At 37.6% G+C, this 15647-nt stretch overlaps 1 protein-coding gene across 5 annotated transcripts in view; it reads right to left on the reverse strand.

Annotated features, from left to right (window-relative positions):
- RALGAPB (Ral GTPase activating protein non-catalytic subunit beta) overlaps positions 1–15647 on the reverse strand; it is a 120376-nt gene that overhangs the window by 21771 nt on the left and 82958 nt on the right. For all 5 annotated transcript variants that reach the window (XR_002822858.1, XM_012559058.2, XM_004370350.3 and 2 more), the window contains 4 exons: positions 12808–12966; positions 7904–8069; positions 5457–5579; positions 4171–4307 (listed from right to left, as the gene is read on the reverse strand). Coding sequence is in view for 4 of the 5 variants with exons in the window: in XM_012559058.2 (XP_012414512.1) it covers positions 4171–4307; positions 5457–5579; positions 7904–8069; positions 12808–12966 (585 nt within the window). In the remaining variant the exon portion in view is untranslated. The remainder of the gene's footprint in view (positions 1–4170; positions 4308–5456; positions 5580–7903; positions 8070–12807; positions 12967–15647) is intronic.

Here is a 15647-nt window from a genome sequence, read left to right on the forward strand (position 1 = left end):
GTCACTGAACTGTGCATGTAGAAATTTTTGAAATGGTGTATCTTTGGCTATGTATATTTTCACCAAAAAAAAAGGTTGAGAAGGGAGAGGGTTGACATGTTGTGGGGTTGTTAACCAATGTCATAAAACAGTATGTGTAGTACTGTTTAATGAGAAACTATTTGTTCTGTAAACCTTCACCTGAAGTACAATAAAAGAAAAAAAACAATTTCCATTGTGGTAACTTTGGGACATTTGAAAAATACAAAGAAAATAAATCACCCAGAATCCAAAGATAATTTACTAATTAATATATTTTCAATTCTGTTTTTCACACTGATGAAATCATGCTGTTCATGTAGTTTTATATGTTTTTTTTGTCCTATATTATCTAAAAGGAATCTTGCTGTATCATTAGTGCTTTTAAAAAAAATTAGCTTTATTGAGGTATAATTTACATTAAAAAGTTTACCCATTTTAAGTGTATAGTTCAATGAGTTTTGATGAGAGTGTATAGTTGTATAACAACCACCACAATCAAAATACAGAATAGTTCCATCACCCCAAAAAGTTCCCTCATGCCCCTCTGCCTCCTCATAACTTTGGTCCCTGGCAACTATAAATCTGCAGCTTGTCATTTTAGCTTTGCCTTTTCTAGAACACTATGTAAGTGGAATCATATCGTATAAAGTCTCTAGTGTCTGGCTTCTTTTTCTTAGCATAATGCTTTTGAAATTCATCCATGTTGTTGCATAATTCATAAGGTTGTTCCTTTTCATTGCTGAGTAGTACTCCATTGTATGGGCACACCACAGTTCATCCACTCACAAGTTGATGGACATCTGGACTGTTTCAGGTTTTGATGACTATGAATAAGGTAGCTAAAATAATTACATACAGGTCTTGATGCGGACTTACATTTTTATTTCTCTTGAGTAAATTCCTAGAAGTGGAATCTAGTAAATTTATGTTTTAGTTTGTAAGAAACTGCCAAACTTTTCCAAAGTGGCTGCACCATTTTGCATTTCTAACAGCAGCACATGAGGGTGTCCTGTTGCTCCACATCACCACCAGCACTTATTATCTATTTTTCTATCATAGCCATACTAATGGGTATGACTTGGTAGCTTGCTGTGGATTCAATTTACATTTCCCTAATGACTAATGGGAGCCCTGGTGGCACATAAAGATGTTGAGCATCTTTTTAAGTGTTTATTTGTCCTCTGTATATCTTCTTTGGTGAGGTATCCATTCAAAACTTTTGCCCATTAATTAATTCAGGTTGTCTGTCTTATTACTGAGTTTGTAAGAATTCTTTAGATATCTTAGATACTAGTCTCTTATCAGATATATGATTTGCAAACATTTTGTCCCAATCTATGGCTTATCTTTTCATTGTCTTAATAGCGTCTTCCAAAGAGCAAAGATTTTCATTTTGATGAAGTCTAATTAATTCATTTATTTTTTTAAATGGCTCGTGTTATGTCTTACCTAAGAAATCTTTGCCTAACCCAAGGTCACAACAATTTTTCCCATTTTCTTCTAGAAGTTTTAACTATTATGATTAAGTTAATGACCCATTTCAAATTAATTTTCACATATGATATGGGGTAAAAGTTGAGGCTCATTTTTTTTTCATATGGATATCGAATTGTTCAGCCTCAATTGTTATAATAATCCTGCTGCCTTTGTCAAAAATCTATTGGCCATATATATGTGAGTTTATTTCTGCACTCTATTGTGTTCCATTGATCTGTATGTCAATCTTAATGCCAATTCCACGCTGTCTTGATTATTGTAATTTTAAAGGAAATGTTACAATCAGGAAGTTTAAGTCCAACAACTTTGTTTCTCTTTTTCAAAACTGTTTTGGCTATTCTAAGACCTTTACATTTCCACAAAATCTAATCAGGTTGCCAATGTTTATAGAAAAGCCTGCTAGTAAGAACATTTGTGAACAAGGTTTTGCGTGGAAATATGTTTTCATTTCTCTGGGGTAATTCCCTAGAAGTAGAATGGCTGGGTAATATGATAGGAACATGTGTAACTTTTTAAGAAATTGCCAAATACTTCTCGTATCAACCATGTTTGAGAGTTCTAGTTGCTCCATGTCCTCGCCAACAGCTGGTATTGCTAGTCTTTTTAATCTTAGCTATTCCATTAAGTATGCAGAAATATCTCACTCTGGTTTTAATTTGGATTTCCCTGATGACTAATGAAGTTGAGCATCTTTTCATGTGTTTACTGGCCATTAGCATACATTCTTTTCTAATGTGCCTGTTCAAATCTTTTTCCCAATTTTTAAATTGGTTTGCTTGCTTCACTATTACTGAGTTGTAGGAGTTACATATTTTGGATATAAGTCCTTTGTCAGATACATGCAATGTAAATATTTTCTCCTATTCTGTGGCTTTATGTTTCGTTTTAATTGTGTCTTTCAAAAAGCAAAAGTTTTAATTTTGATAAAGCTCAACTTAACAATTTTTTTTTGTAGTTCATGCTTTTTGCACTCTATCTAAGAAATCTTTGCCTACCCCAATGTCACTAAGATATTTGTCTTATGTTTTCTATTAGAAGTTTTGGTGTTTTAGCTTTAATATTTAGGTCTATAATCCATTTTGAGTTAATTTTTGTGTATGATGTGAGGTAAGAGATGTGGTTATTTTTCCCATCTGTAAATCCAGTTGTTCCAGAAGCATATGTCCCCCCCCCACCCCGGCAAAAAAAAAAAAATCCCTTCTCCACTGAAGTACATTGTCACATTTGTCAAAAATCATGTATGTGTGGGGTCTAACACTGGGTTCTCTATTCAGTTCTATTTATCTGTATGTCTGTCCTTTCACCAATACCACTCTGACTTAATTACTAAAGCTTTATAATAAATCTTGAAATCACATAAGTCCTCCACCTTTGTTTTCTATTTCAAAATTTGGTTATTCTAATGTATTTGCTTTTCCATTTAAATTTAGGATCAGCTTGTAATTTCTTCTAAAAATGCACTGAGAATTTGATGGGATCGCATTAACTCTACAGATTAATTCAAGAACTGACATCTTAAAAATATCAATTCCTTCAATCCACAAACATGGAATAGCTGAATGTTAGAAATTTCATAAAATCCTTCATTACCACCTAACACTGATTTGCTTACATCCAAACTGTGAAACCTCTTTTAATATAAACCAAAACCAAACCAAACCAAACCAAACTAGTCGCTGTCGAGTTGATTCTGACTCATAGCAGCAACCTTATAGAACAGAGTTAAACTGCCCCACAGAGTTTCCAAGAAGCGGCTGGTGGATTCGAACTGCCGACCTTTTGGTTAGCAGCCACAGCTCTTAACCACTGCACCACCAGGACTCCCTTTTAATATAACAACTCCTGATTTTCAAAATCAGTCTAAGTCAGAAAGTGTTATACAATTTGATTTTTTTCTCTAAATCAATTTTAAAGCTGAAAATCTCTCCCATATTCTATTGTAAGTGTATATTTATATTAAAAATAATTTTCACTTTGGAAGGAACCGAATTAAATTCCTGTATAGTGAAAAAACATCTTTAGTCAAGTTTACACTTCTTTTGTCTTTCTTATTTGTTTTAAATCAATCCTCTTACACTTATGAATGATCCTATACTCTTACTATCACTTTCTTGGTCATTTCCCAGTAAGGATTAAGAGGCAACATGAGGAGAAAAACACAGATAACAAAGAAACAACATCTGCTGACAAGGTACGAAGAAAATACAGAAGTAAAAAGCTCTCTTCCTGTAGTAGTTACTGTCTGCCTCGCTCAGTGTATTCACCCATATACTGTGCTACTCTCTAAAACAGACTTGTTTAAGTTGAGCACTACATGATGAATGATGTGGAATGTATAGCCTATATTGCACCTTCAGTGCATACTTCAAAGGTCTAATAAAAACCTTGGCTTGGGGAGGAATGGGTGAGGGAACCAAGCACGGTATCTGAAATGACTAAATCAAGGAAAGCAATAAAGGCTATTTTACTATGAAACTATTTATTGCAGGCTGAAAAAAAGAAAATATTGAGAATTTAATTTAAAAAAGTTAAGTTACTAATGAATCAGTTACTATTGTAATTATAGGCTGAAGTTAAAAGCTTTTCAGGCATGATTCTATATTACCCCATTTCACTACAAATTTCTGGAGATATATCAACAAAGTGACTTACCCTCTGCGAGGAATTAAGATTGTCTGTATGATTAGGGAAAAGCTCAAGTGTCAAGGACGGCTGTTTTAGAATTCCTGGCATAAGATCCATATTTGAATCACTATCTTGGTCCGAGATGTTACTTTCTAATGAATCAGCTATGAGGTAAAGAAAAAAATAATTATAATTCCTACTACTACTTTGGAGTAAAGATGTTTAAACTAACTATGTGAACTAGTCTAACCTAAGTCATTTAAACAAAGCATTGCCTCTAGAGCAAAGGCTGGCAAACTTTTTCTATAAAGGGTAGGGTAATAAATATTTTAGGCTTTGCTGGCCATACAGGCCTCTGTTGTGTATTCTTCTTTATTTATATACATTTTTTATGATTCTTTAAAAATGTAAAAACCATTCTTAGTGGGCTGAATTTGGTCTGTGGGCCGTGGTTTCCTGGCTCCTGCTCTACAGGATAACTGAAATAAGACTAGAAAATATTTGACTTCCTAGGTGTAGAATACAATAAAAGCCATCTGTTATTCCCTGAAGTATTTTGATTATAAATCCGATCATATACCACTGTAGCAAGTAGGCACTGGGGCATCCAAAAGCTACAGAGGACCTAGTCTCTGTGATTAAGGAGCAATCTGGTTGGAGACAAGCACACAGAATAAAAAATAAAAATACGTATTAAGAAACAAGAGGAAGTTGAGTTGGAACAGGGGTGCAGTTGGCGTAAGCGGATAAGGCTTAATTTACAAAAAGCAAGGGTTTTAGGCAAAATAAGTGTGAGTTCAGCCCGAGAAGTAATTATCACTCCCAATCCTTAAGGACAGTCTTGACTGCCATCTTTTCTAGGCTTGTTAAGGTTTCTCCTGCTCAGTGTTAGAAGATCAGCTACATACCATTACGAGAGCCTTCTAGGATTCTATGGGGTTCCATATAAAGGCTCTCACACAGAAATGAGGAAGTAGGTGCATGTGGACTCACTCATAACTGAAGAAATGAACTAATTGGAAAATAGGGCCTCTACATATTAACTAAATTAATTAGGTTAAAGAAATGCCAAAAATGAGTTAAAGCTGGACTGTTTCATTACTTAAAGATAGGTTATTGATATGCTTGGTTTAACTACTTTCCATAAGAAAGTTAAGAGGAAATAACATTTTGTATCTTTGCATAATCTAATAGCTATAATACTTTAGAAGCTGAAGAATGCCTTCAAAATCTCTTCCAACACAATAATACTGCACAAACCAGTGAATGCAAAATTAGGTCCTAAAATACAATCATACAAAAAATTCTCTCACTTAAGGACTCCACAGGAGAAGGAACCACAAAAGCTATTTCCGTAAGGGCATCGGCATAATACAGCACCTTCTTCTGTCCATTGAAAATGCTAGCCCCAACATCTTCAGAGGAAATTACTTCATCTAGGAATAAGAAACACTACATTACTGCTTCTAAAAGTGGGAAAATCCAGTATCATGCAAAACATTCCGCTTCATGAAATTTTAGTTGCTTAATAAAGTATTAACAATAAATAGTCAAAAGTACGTTTCCAACTCGAACCAACTAATGTGTGAAGAATATAGTATAAACGTTCATTAAATGTCTTTATACTGACTTTAAATCATGAAGTCTTAATTTCACAGTCTCTGAAACTACTCTAAATCAAAGCATACTCCTGATTTTACCAGGGCCTTTAGCTCATCTGTATGAGGCAGGTTAAGGGAGAAGTCTTTTTGGAACAGGTAATGATCAAAAGGAAGAAGACCATCAAAATCCCTGTGAAGGGAGTTTGGGTGGCTGTCTGTATGTGTACTCCCGCTTTCAAAGCATTTCTGTCACTAGTCTCTCTCTACTGTTTCTCAGAGCTGCTTCTACCTCCACCTTCCCCATGGTCAGTGACAGAAAAATGTACAGGCAGTTTCAGTAATAGTATCTCTTCTAAGCCAGCACTAACAAGACTAAATAAACAAAATAAACACTTTTGAAACTGAATACAGTTCTCAGTTCAAATGAACAAAATGTCATACCAATAACAGATATCAGCAACCTGACAAAAGATTGGGCAGAGAATATGAACAAGTAGTTCTCAGGAAAGAAATAAAAATATTAAGAAATGCTCAAAAACTCAATCATAATTAAAAATAGAAAATTTCTCGCCTGACAGGTTAGAAAAGATAGCTAATGTTGGTGAGGATGTAGAAACAGAACAGTTTAGACCAAGGGTTAGCAAACTTTTTCTGTAAAGGGACCAACGAGTAAATATTTTAGGCTTTGCAGGACGTATTGTCTCTGTTGTGACTACTCAGCTCTGTCGATGTAGTATTGAAACAGTCAGACAATATGTAAATTAGAGTATGGTTGAGTTCCAATAAGACTTTCTTTACAAAAACAGGTGTGGGTTGTAGTTTGCTGACTATGGGAAGGTACTTTGCATCTACTGTAACAGACACTGTGGTTACTGCCCAATACTCACTCCACCTCTCTCCCACTCTATAGCAGCCATGAAGTTGATGGGATTGATCCTTCATACCAGCTCAAACTCCTCTGTATCTATCAGGGTCATTTCCTCTCTCTTGCCTCAAGAATAGATTTGTTAGTTCAAGGTTTTAGGGGTAGAAGGATTCTAAGACTTGGCTAATCTCTCCCTTTCAGGATAGTGTGGTATATGAATGTTAAGCCTAGAACTGCCTTTTTTGTATTATCAGAGAAGCCAGACTAGCGACAAAGTCAACACATGGAGAGCAGAGCTAAAGGTAAACTGCAGAGAAACAGAACAGGAGCACTGATTAAATGACATCTGAAATTTATAGTAACCGCCGGAATTTTCAGTTAAATGAAGCATTGAGTAACCTTCAAAATCATAATGGGTCAGGTCTCCTGTTATTTGCAATCATAAGCATCTCATTGATACATTTATCAAAATGAAAAACGTGCATATGTTTTGACATGGGAACTTATATCCTTATGATACAAGAACATATGAGAATTAGCCTACAGATATATTCAAGCATATATACAAGGGTATGTGAAAACAAAAATTATAGTATATCCCTAAATACTTTGATTCCACCTTGGTTGAAACTAAAAGGAACTACAGGTCACAAGTTACAATGATATTTAATGGGAAACCTTGAAAGACACTAGGACTCTGATAATTCAAGGCACTGGGCATAGGTGTTACCCTCCTCAGGGAGAGAATAGTAACTTAGGAGGATTCATAGAGAAGGGCAAGAATCTCTCAAGAGATAGGTGGCTGTTTACTACAAAGGTTTTTACATAATATCCCAAGACTGAAACCTTTAACTGTGAATTGTTGATGGCCACAATGTCTATAAAACACACCTGTTATAGAAAATTGTATATGTTAGACAAATTACGCTTGTCAGGAAACTGTATTGTTTGTATAGATAACCTATATTTATTAGACTATTTTTATAGGAAACTGAATTTGTTCACTCACACTATAAAAAAGGAACTTAGCAACCTTGTGATAATTAACTTATTAATTTTATATTAATTAACCCCATCATATTCTATATATCTCATACACAGAAAATGTCTGGAAGAACATATAAACTATTTTTAAGTGATCCCCCCCAGTGACGACTGGGATTAGGACAGGGAGACTTTTCATTTATACACCTCCGTTTGGTTTTGTTTTTTAATAAGAATACAAGCTCACGGTAAGGGGGAACAATCAAGCGTAACAAAACAAGAAAAGACAAGTGATCGTTATGAGTTTTACCTTGTTCAGATCCTTCACTATCATTGCAACTGTTAATAGACCAACTCGTGGAAACATGTCCAGTCCAACCAGGGTGTCTGCCCACATCTACTGACCAGCCAAGGGAGAGTAAAAATTCTAGGAAATGTGGCTGAACAGTTCTGGAAGACTCCACATTCTTTAAAATCTGAAATACATATCAAGCATCAGCTATAATAAAGGAAACAAAAGAGCATATCTAAACAAATCTTCTTTGATTAGCTTTCAAGCTTTTGACAAATCAAGTCCAAGATTAGAATAGACATGAAAATAAAGCACTGTAGTTAAGACTTTGAACTTTGGAGTCAGACAGATTTGGGTTCCAATCCTGGGTGAGCCTTGCACAAGTTTCTTAACCTCACTAAGTCTCAGTTTCTACATCGGTAAAATGGGGACAATAATGGTTGTGAAGATTAAATGAGATAACACAAGTAAAGCCCTTAGCTCCTTCCCTAGCAAAACAATTGTTGAACCAGATACAATAAAACAAAACAAAGCAAAAAATCCAAACTAGTTGCTGTTGAGTTGATTTCAAGTCATGGCAATGCCATCTGTGTCAGAGTAGAACTGCGCTTAATAGGATTTTCAGTGGCTGATTGTTGAAAGATCACCAGACCTTTCTTCAGAGGCACTTCTGGGTGGACTCAAATGCAAGTGTGTTAACCGTCTGAACTACTCAGGGACTCCACACACAACCCAAAACCAAAACCAAACCTGTTGCCATCGAGTCGATTCCAACTCATAGCGACTCTATATGACAGAGTAGAACTGCCCCACAGGGTTTTCAGGGAGCAGCTGGTGGATTTAAACTGCCAATCCTTTGGTTAGCAGCTAAGCTCTTAACCACTGTGCCACCAGGGCTCCCCAGATAAAATACTAAGCAGCAAATAAAAGACACCATGTCCCTGTCTTCATACAGTTTACTAACTGGTTAATGAGAGAAAATCACTGCATAGGTATGTGATTAATTACAAATCTTGACAAATGCTGTAAGAGAAAAATATAAATCTATTAAAAATTCAATAAAGGTTAAGTACAACTAATAAATGAATCTTAAAATATCCTTCTTAGTCCAAAGAAGAGAATAATACATATATGCCTGCAATTCTAACAAAACTGAAGTGACCAGAAGGTTCTCTCCTCTTCACTAAGTACAACACCTGGGCTTTCTACTGGCTTCAGAAAGAGCGGTTCCTCATTCTAAAACTGTAGTTCTCAACTGGGGTTGATCCTGCCCTCTAGGGGACATTTGGTAGTGTTTGGAGACATTTTTAGTTGTCACAACTGGTGGGGTGCTACTGGCACCTAGTGGGTAGAGGCCAATGCTGCTGCTGAATACCTACAATAAACAGTACAATTCCCCAACAAATATCTAGCCCAAAATGTCAACAGTGCTGCTGTTGAAAAACCCTGCTCTAAAGGAAGGCAAAAGAAAAATTCTTCTCCAAATTAAAAAAAAACAAACAAGAAGGGGGGGTAGTATCTTAAAAATAGAATTTCCTATGCCCGTTCTAGTCCTTCTATATCAGAATCAGCAGGGGTAAGATCCTGGAACATTATTTTTAAAAGCTCCTCCAAGTGACCATGATGTAGCTAATCCATAAACCAGTGTTTGGGAACAACTGATGGAGTTCATTCAATGCTCATCTATTTTGTCAAGACTTGCTAGGCCTGTCAGACCTATGGAGGCCTGAAGTTGAATATGGTAGGTTACACCCATTACTTCTTAATCCACTGGGCATCATCGCCATATCATCATCTCTTAAATACAAAACCAGTCTCTTTAGAAGTACACCTATCTAGTTCATTTGTATCCCTTCATATTCCTACAAGCACCAGCAAACTGATTTGGCAGCCAGTTTTGGTTTTTCCAATTATAACTTTTATTTAGAAGTGAAACTTTAAAATAATTTGAAACTTTAATCAAGAAGAAATAAACAGGTCAAAATTCAACTCACATGCCACTTTCCAGCAGCAAGAAATTAACCTAAATTTAACCTATGGTAAAGAACGGGAATTTCAGAACACTTAATTTTGCTCATGCAGAACCCACACACAGACCAAGAGGCAGTTCATTTGAAAATAACAAGCGGATACTGCATGGTTTAAAATCAGGAAAGGTGTGCGTCATTATACTTATTTAATCTGTCTGCTGAGCAAATAATCTGAGAAGCTGGACTATGTAAAGAGGACCACGACATCAGGACTGGAGGAAGACTCATTGACAAACTGCGATATGCAGATGACACAACCTTCCTTGCTGAAAGTGAAGAGGACCTGAAGCACTCACTGATGAAGATCAAAGACTACAGCCTTTATAGTATGGATTACACCTCAACATAAAGAAAACAAAAATCCTCACAACTGAACCAATAAGCAATATCATGATAAACAGAGAACATAGTGAAGTTGTCAAGGATTTCCTTTTACTCAGATCCACAAGCAACGCCTATGGAAAGCAGCAGTCAGGAAATCAAAATGACGGATCACCCTGGGCAAATCTGCTAAAAAGGACCTCTTTAAAGAGTTAAAAAAGCAAAGATGTTACCTTGAGGACTAAGTGCATCTGACCCAAGCCATGGTATTTTCAATCATCTCATAAACATGTGAAAGCTGGACAATGAATAATGAAGATTGAAGAAAAATCGATGCCTCTGCATTATGGTCCTGGCAAAGAATACTGAATATACCATGGACTGCCAGAAGAACAAACAAATCTGTCTTGGGAGAAGTACAGCCAGCACGCCCCTCAGAAGCAAGGATGGTGAGACTTCATCTCACATACTTTGTGCATGTTATCAGAGGGACCAGTCCCTACAGAAGGATACAGTGCTTGGTAAGGTTAAGAGGGTCAGCAAAAAAGAGGAAGACCCTCAAGAAGATGCACTGATACAATGGCTGCAACAATTGGTTCAAACACAGCAATGATTGTGAGATGGCAAAGGACCAGGTGGTGTTTTGTTCTGTTGTATACAGGGTCACTATGAGTCGGAACCCACTCGACAGCACCGATCACCCTCAGCCCTTAGAATCCTAAGGAAACTGAGGTGGTTTAGGAGTTGCCTAAAAAGTTTGTGTCCTCTCCTTTTACAGGTAGGAGAAAAATGGCCCCATTCTTCTCATTTGAACTAAGCACTAGACTTGCCTCAAAACAGATCTCAATCCCTTCAAGTAACCCAGTTTTACTGGGGTTCTTCCAAAAAACTTAGAGAGTCCACTAGTCTCATCCCTGGCTACCAACAGTCCACCTTCCCTCAAGCTCCAAGCACACTGGACCCCATAATGAACTTCTCTCAATTTCATGAAGTTGCAATTTTCTCTTACCTCTGAGGCCTTTGCCCATGTTATTATTTTGTTAGTAACAATTTGCTTCTGCCTTTTAACTTATCTTCAATGCATATCTCAAATACCAACTTAAATATCTTTTCCTCCAGGACACCTTGTTAAAACCAGGCTAGATTTTCCTGTTATGGCTCCTATAACATGCTTTAAGCCCCTTTTTATCATAGTATATTATGGTTGCTTATTTCAACACCTGTCTTCCCCTCTAGACAGTAGTTCTAGGAGGCCGGAAACCTTATAGATCTTGTTTACCGCTGTAAACCTGGCACCTAACAGAGAACAGACAATTAGTATTTACAGAATTAGTAATATGAGGAACTTCCTCATACATCAATCTCTTTTTCTAGTACCTCACCAATAATTTACAAATTGTGCATTTAGTGTAGATATTTTATGATTTTGGTAAGCTTCTTAAGGAGTACTCAACTTGATTAGCTAATGGTCTTACAACGATTACAGTAAAATTTCAAGATCATATAGGATGCCGGTTTTGGTGCCCTACACATCTGAATACTATATTTTACAAATATTCCTTTGGCCCTTTCATACTCATACTTGGTAACAGACTCTCTACTCCATGTTCCAACAGAAAATTCAATTTTCCTGCTATTTGCTCTCAGTTTTCCACTTTCATCCATCTCATGTTTTTCTTCATCCTTCTCCTGGTCTCTGTTATACTTGTCCAGTTGTGCTTTACTTGGTCTTCTGTTTTCAATCTTTATCTCAGGTATTATTTTCTCCATTACATGCTGTGCATGCCTCAATTGAAACTATTTGCTTGTGAAATTACCTGGAAGGTGAGCTCATCAAGAGGAAAGACTTGTTATTCACTTTTGTACTCTGGCACATACTGAGGCACAGGAAGATGTTCAATAATATTTGATGCTGCTGTTATACTCTTCTTGGGCAATCATGCCTTGCTTTAGCTTTTTATGGCTACCTTTCTATACTTGAATTTCTTTTGTTTTATGAACCTGAATTCGTTAAGGGGAAGAAAGACATCCTACAACTCCTCCCTAAACCATATTCCTTGAGGGTCAAAAGAATCAGTACTACAAGCATCAGAGTTTATTAATTCTGTTTCTGGACTGGTTCACAACAAGTTAAAAATTAAACATAAAAATAAAACTAAAAATAAAACATGCACCTCCTACAGTGGCCAAATCTGTCTTGGAAGAAGTACAACCAGAATGCTCCTTAGAAGCAAGGATGGCGAGATTACGTCTCACATACTTTGGACATGTTATCAGGAGGAACCAGTCCCTGGAGAAGGACAACATGCTTAGTAGAGGGTCAGCGAAAAAGAGGAAGACCCTCAACGAGATGGAGTGACACAGCAACTGCAACAACGGGCTCATGTATAACGACTGTGAGGATGGTGCAGGACCAGGCAATGTTTTGTTCTGTTGTACTTAAGGTCACTATGAGTTGGAAATGACTCGACAGCACGTAACAACAGCAACAACAACAGTGGCAAACCACAACCCATGTAAAAAATTTATATAGTATAAAAAAATTACCAAAAAAATTTTCAGAATTCTTACCTCTTGGTTTGTCTTCTGGCCTGGCTTCATATAGAAAATAAAAACTGTGTCGAAGGGACGACATGGCAAGAGATCCAGATACCCAATGTCATCAAAAAACCCAGGTATCGTGGAGTCAAGTGCAATAAGGTGAGGAGGTAGACGACTATTTGCAGGTTCCTACCATCAAGAAAAGAAAGGAGTGATTATCTCTTTTCGTTATTCTAATTATAAAAGCAATACTTGCTTGTGGTTTAATAAGAATTAGGTAAAAAACTGTAAAGTTGCACGAATAAGCACAACCATAACCTAAAGAAACCATTAACGTTTTTGTAGATTTCTTCAGTTCTTTCGCCTTTTTTTTGTTGTTGTTAAAAACAGTTGAGACATATTGTGTGTACATTTTGGATCATGTTTTCTCTATTATATCATGCCTTCTTGAACTTTTACGTGCTGTGTGGGTTTTGTTTTGTTTTTGTGCTGTGGCTTTTCCAACAATGTATTTTTCTGAGGTGGGGCCAAGATGGTGGAGTAGTCAGATGCTTCCTGTGGTCCCCCTTAGAACAAAGACCTGAGTAAACAAGTGAAATGATTATATGTGACAATAGGGGCCCTGAACATCAAAGGCAAAACTGACGAATCGGACTGAATGGCAGGGGGAGGGCGAGATGGTTCAGAAGCAGTGAGGAGTTGCCAGACCTGACCCGGTGGGAACTGGCACTCTGCAGGCCGATTGGCTGACATGCTTGGCGAGGCAAGCAGTGGCACTCAGGATGCGCTTTCCACATCAGGAGAGACCGAATGGCGGAGAGTCTGCTCAAACCTCCAGATCCAGTGAAAAGCGGCACTCAATCGGCAAAAGATAAGTACATGCATCTAACCTACTGCGTTGATCAAAAAACAATCCCTTTGGGAAGAACCTCTCTCCCACTTACCTAACCCCTCCCCGCTCTGCGCCAGGTCCTAGGCTGGATTCAGCAACTGCCATGTCCCCTGGGCCAGAAGTAGGACCTTTCACACACCTTCAGCCATTCTCCCAGCCTCAGGGAGGGAACAAATTAATAAACAGGAAAAAATAAACTGCCAGCTTCCCTAAGCTGGGAAGTCAGGGCAGGCATAGCTCCTTTGCCTAGGCACAGGAACAAGGGGTCCACAGACTTTGAATGCCTTTCAAGCCTGCACAGACCTCTGTGGGCCCATTTTAACAGTCTAGGCCCTCATTAGCCGAGTACAACAGGGTATGTACCTGAAGCCTAACTTCAACTGCATCAGCTATATGGTAGAGTGGTAGGTTCATGACATTTGACACTGTTCTGTCAATCAAGCAGGATCCCCACCTACCCATATCAGGGGCCTGAGGACTGGTGGCTCCACCCATACCACTGAGCCACCCGCGACAGGGGTCCAAGAATAAGTGGTGGCTCCCAGTCCATACAGCCAACAGCTTTGGGTGCCTAAAGTCCGGATGCAAAACATACCCACCTACGCACTCTAGGGAACAACGACATGCTTTCCTTCCAGACACTCAGGGGCAGCTGTCAGCCCCCAGCCTTGCTCAGCACATGAGCCCCTACTGCAGCCAGATACTGTGCCTACTCCAATCACCCCTGCCTGTCTAGCACTGTAGGTGAGAGCCTGTACCACACACTTGGTGATCGACTATCAGGATACCTAAGCTGAATCCGTACAAGAAGTAAACGGACTCCCGGGCTCACATACCTAGTAACAGATCTAACCACCTGGTGACAGGACATTAGAGCTTCAAAGTCGCCAATAATCAAAACTAGCTCACAAGAGCAGACTATTTGGCATATCAAAAGAAAACAAGAAGCTAGGACACAGTAAGCAAACATAAAATAAATAAACAGAATAACTTATTGATGGCTCGGAACAACAGTCAATATCAAATCACATAAAGAGGCAGACCGTGATAGTTTCAGCAAGCTCCCAAAACAAAAGAATCAAGAAATCTTCCAGAGGAAGAGAACTTCTTGGAATTACTAGAGGTAGAATTCAAAAGATTAATATACAGAACTCTTCAAGAGATCAGGAAGATCATCAATCAAAATGCAGAACAAGCAAAGGAACACACAGACAAAGCAACAGACGAACTTAAAAGGTTGTACAAGAGCATAATGACAAATTTAACAGGCTGCAAAAATCCAGAGAGACAGCAAACAGAAATCCAGAAGATTAACAATACAATTTCAGAATTAGACAACAGAAAGTCGTATGAGCAGAACTGAGGCAATGGAAGTCAGAATTAGTGAGACTGAAGATAAAGCACTTGACAGCAACTTATTTGAGGAAAAATCAGATAAAAGAATTTTAAAAAATGTGTCATAAAACAATACGTATACTGTTTACTGAGAAACTATCTATTCTGTAAACCTTCACCTGAAGTACAATAAAAAAAAGACCTGAAAAAAAATGAAGAACCCCTAAGAATTATGTGGGACTCTATCAAGAAAAATAATCTATGAGTGATTGGAGTAACAGAATGGGGGAGATAACAGAAAATAGAGAATTATCGAAGATTTGTTGGCAGAAAACTTCCCTGATATCGTGCAAGATGAGAAGGTATCTATCCAAGATACACATCGAACTCCACATAAGGTAGATCCCAAAAGAAAGTCACCAAGACGTAATATAATCAACCTTGCCAAAACCAAAGATAAAGAGAGAATTTTAAGAGCAGCTAGAGAGAAATGAAAAGTCATCTACAAAGGAGAGTCAATAAGACTAAGCACGGACTACTCAGCAGAAACCATGCAGGCAAGAAGGCAATGGGATGACATACATAAAGCCTTGACGGAAAAAAACTGCTAGCCAAGAATTATATATCAAGCAAAACTGTCTCT

Source organism: Trichechus manatus, unplaced genomic scaffold, assembly GCF_000243295.1.
Source record: "Trichechus manatus latirostris isolate Lorelei unplaced genomic scaffold, TriManLat1.0 scaffold00008, whole genome shotgun sequence".
Taxonomy (NCBI): domain Eukaryota; kingdom Metazoa; phylum Chordata; class Mammalia; order Sirenia; family Trichechidae; genus Trichechus; species Trichechus manatus.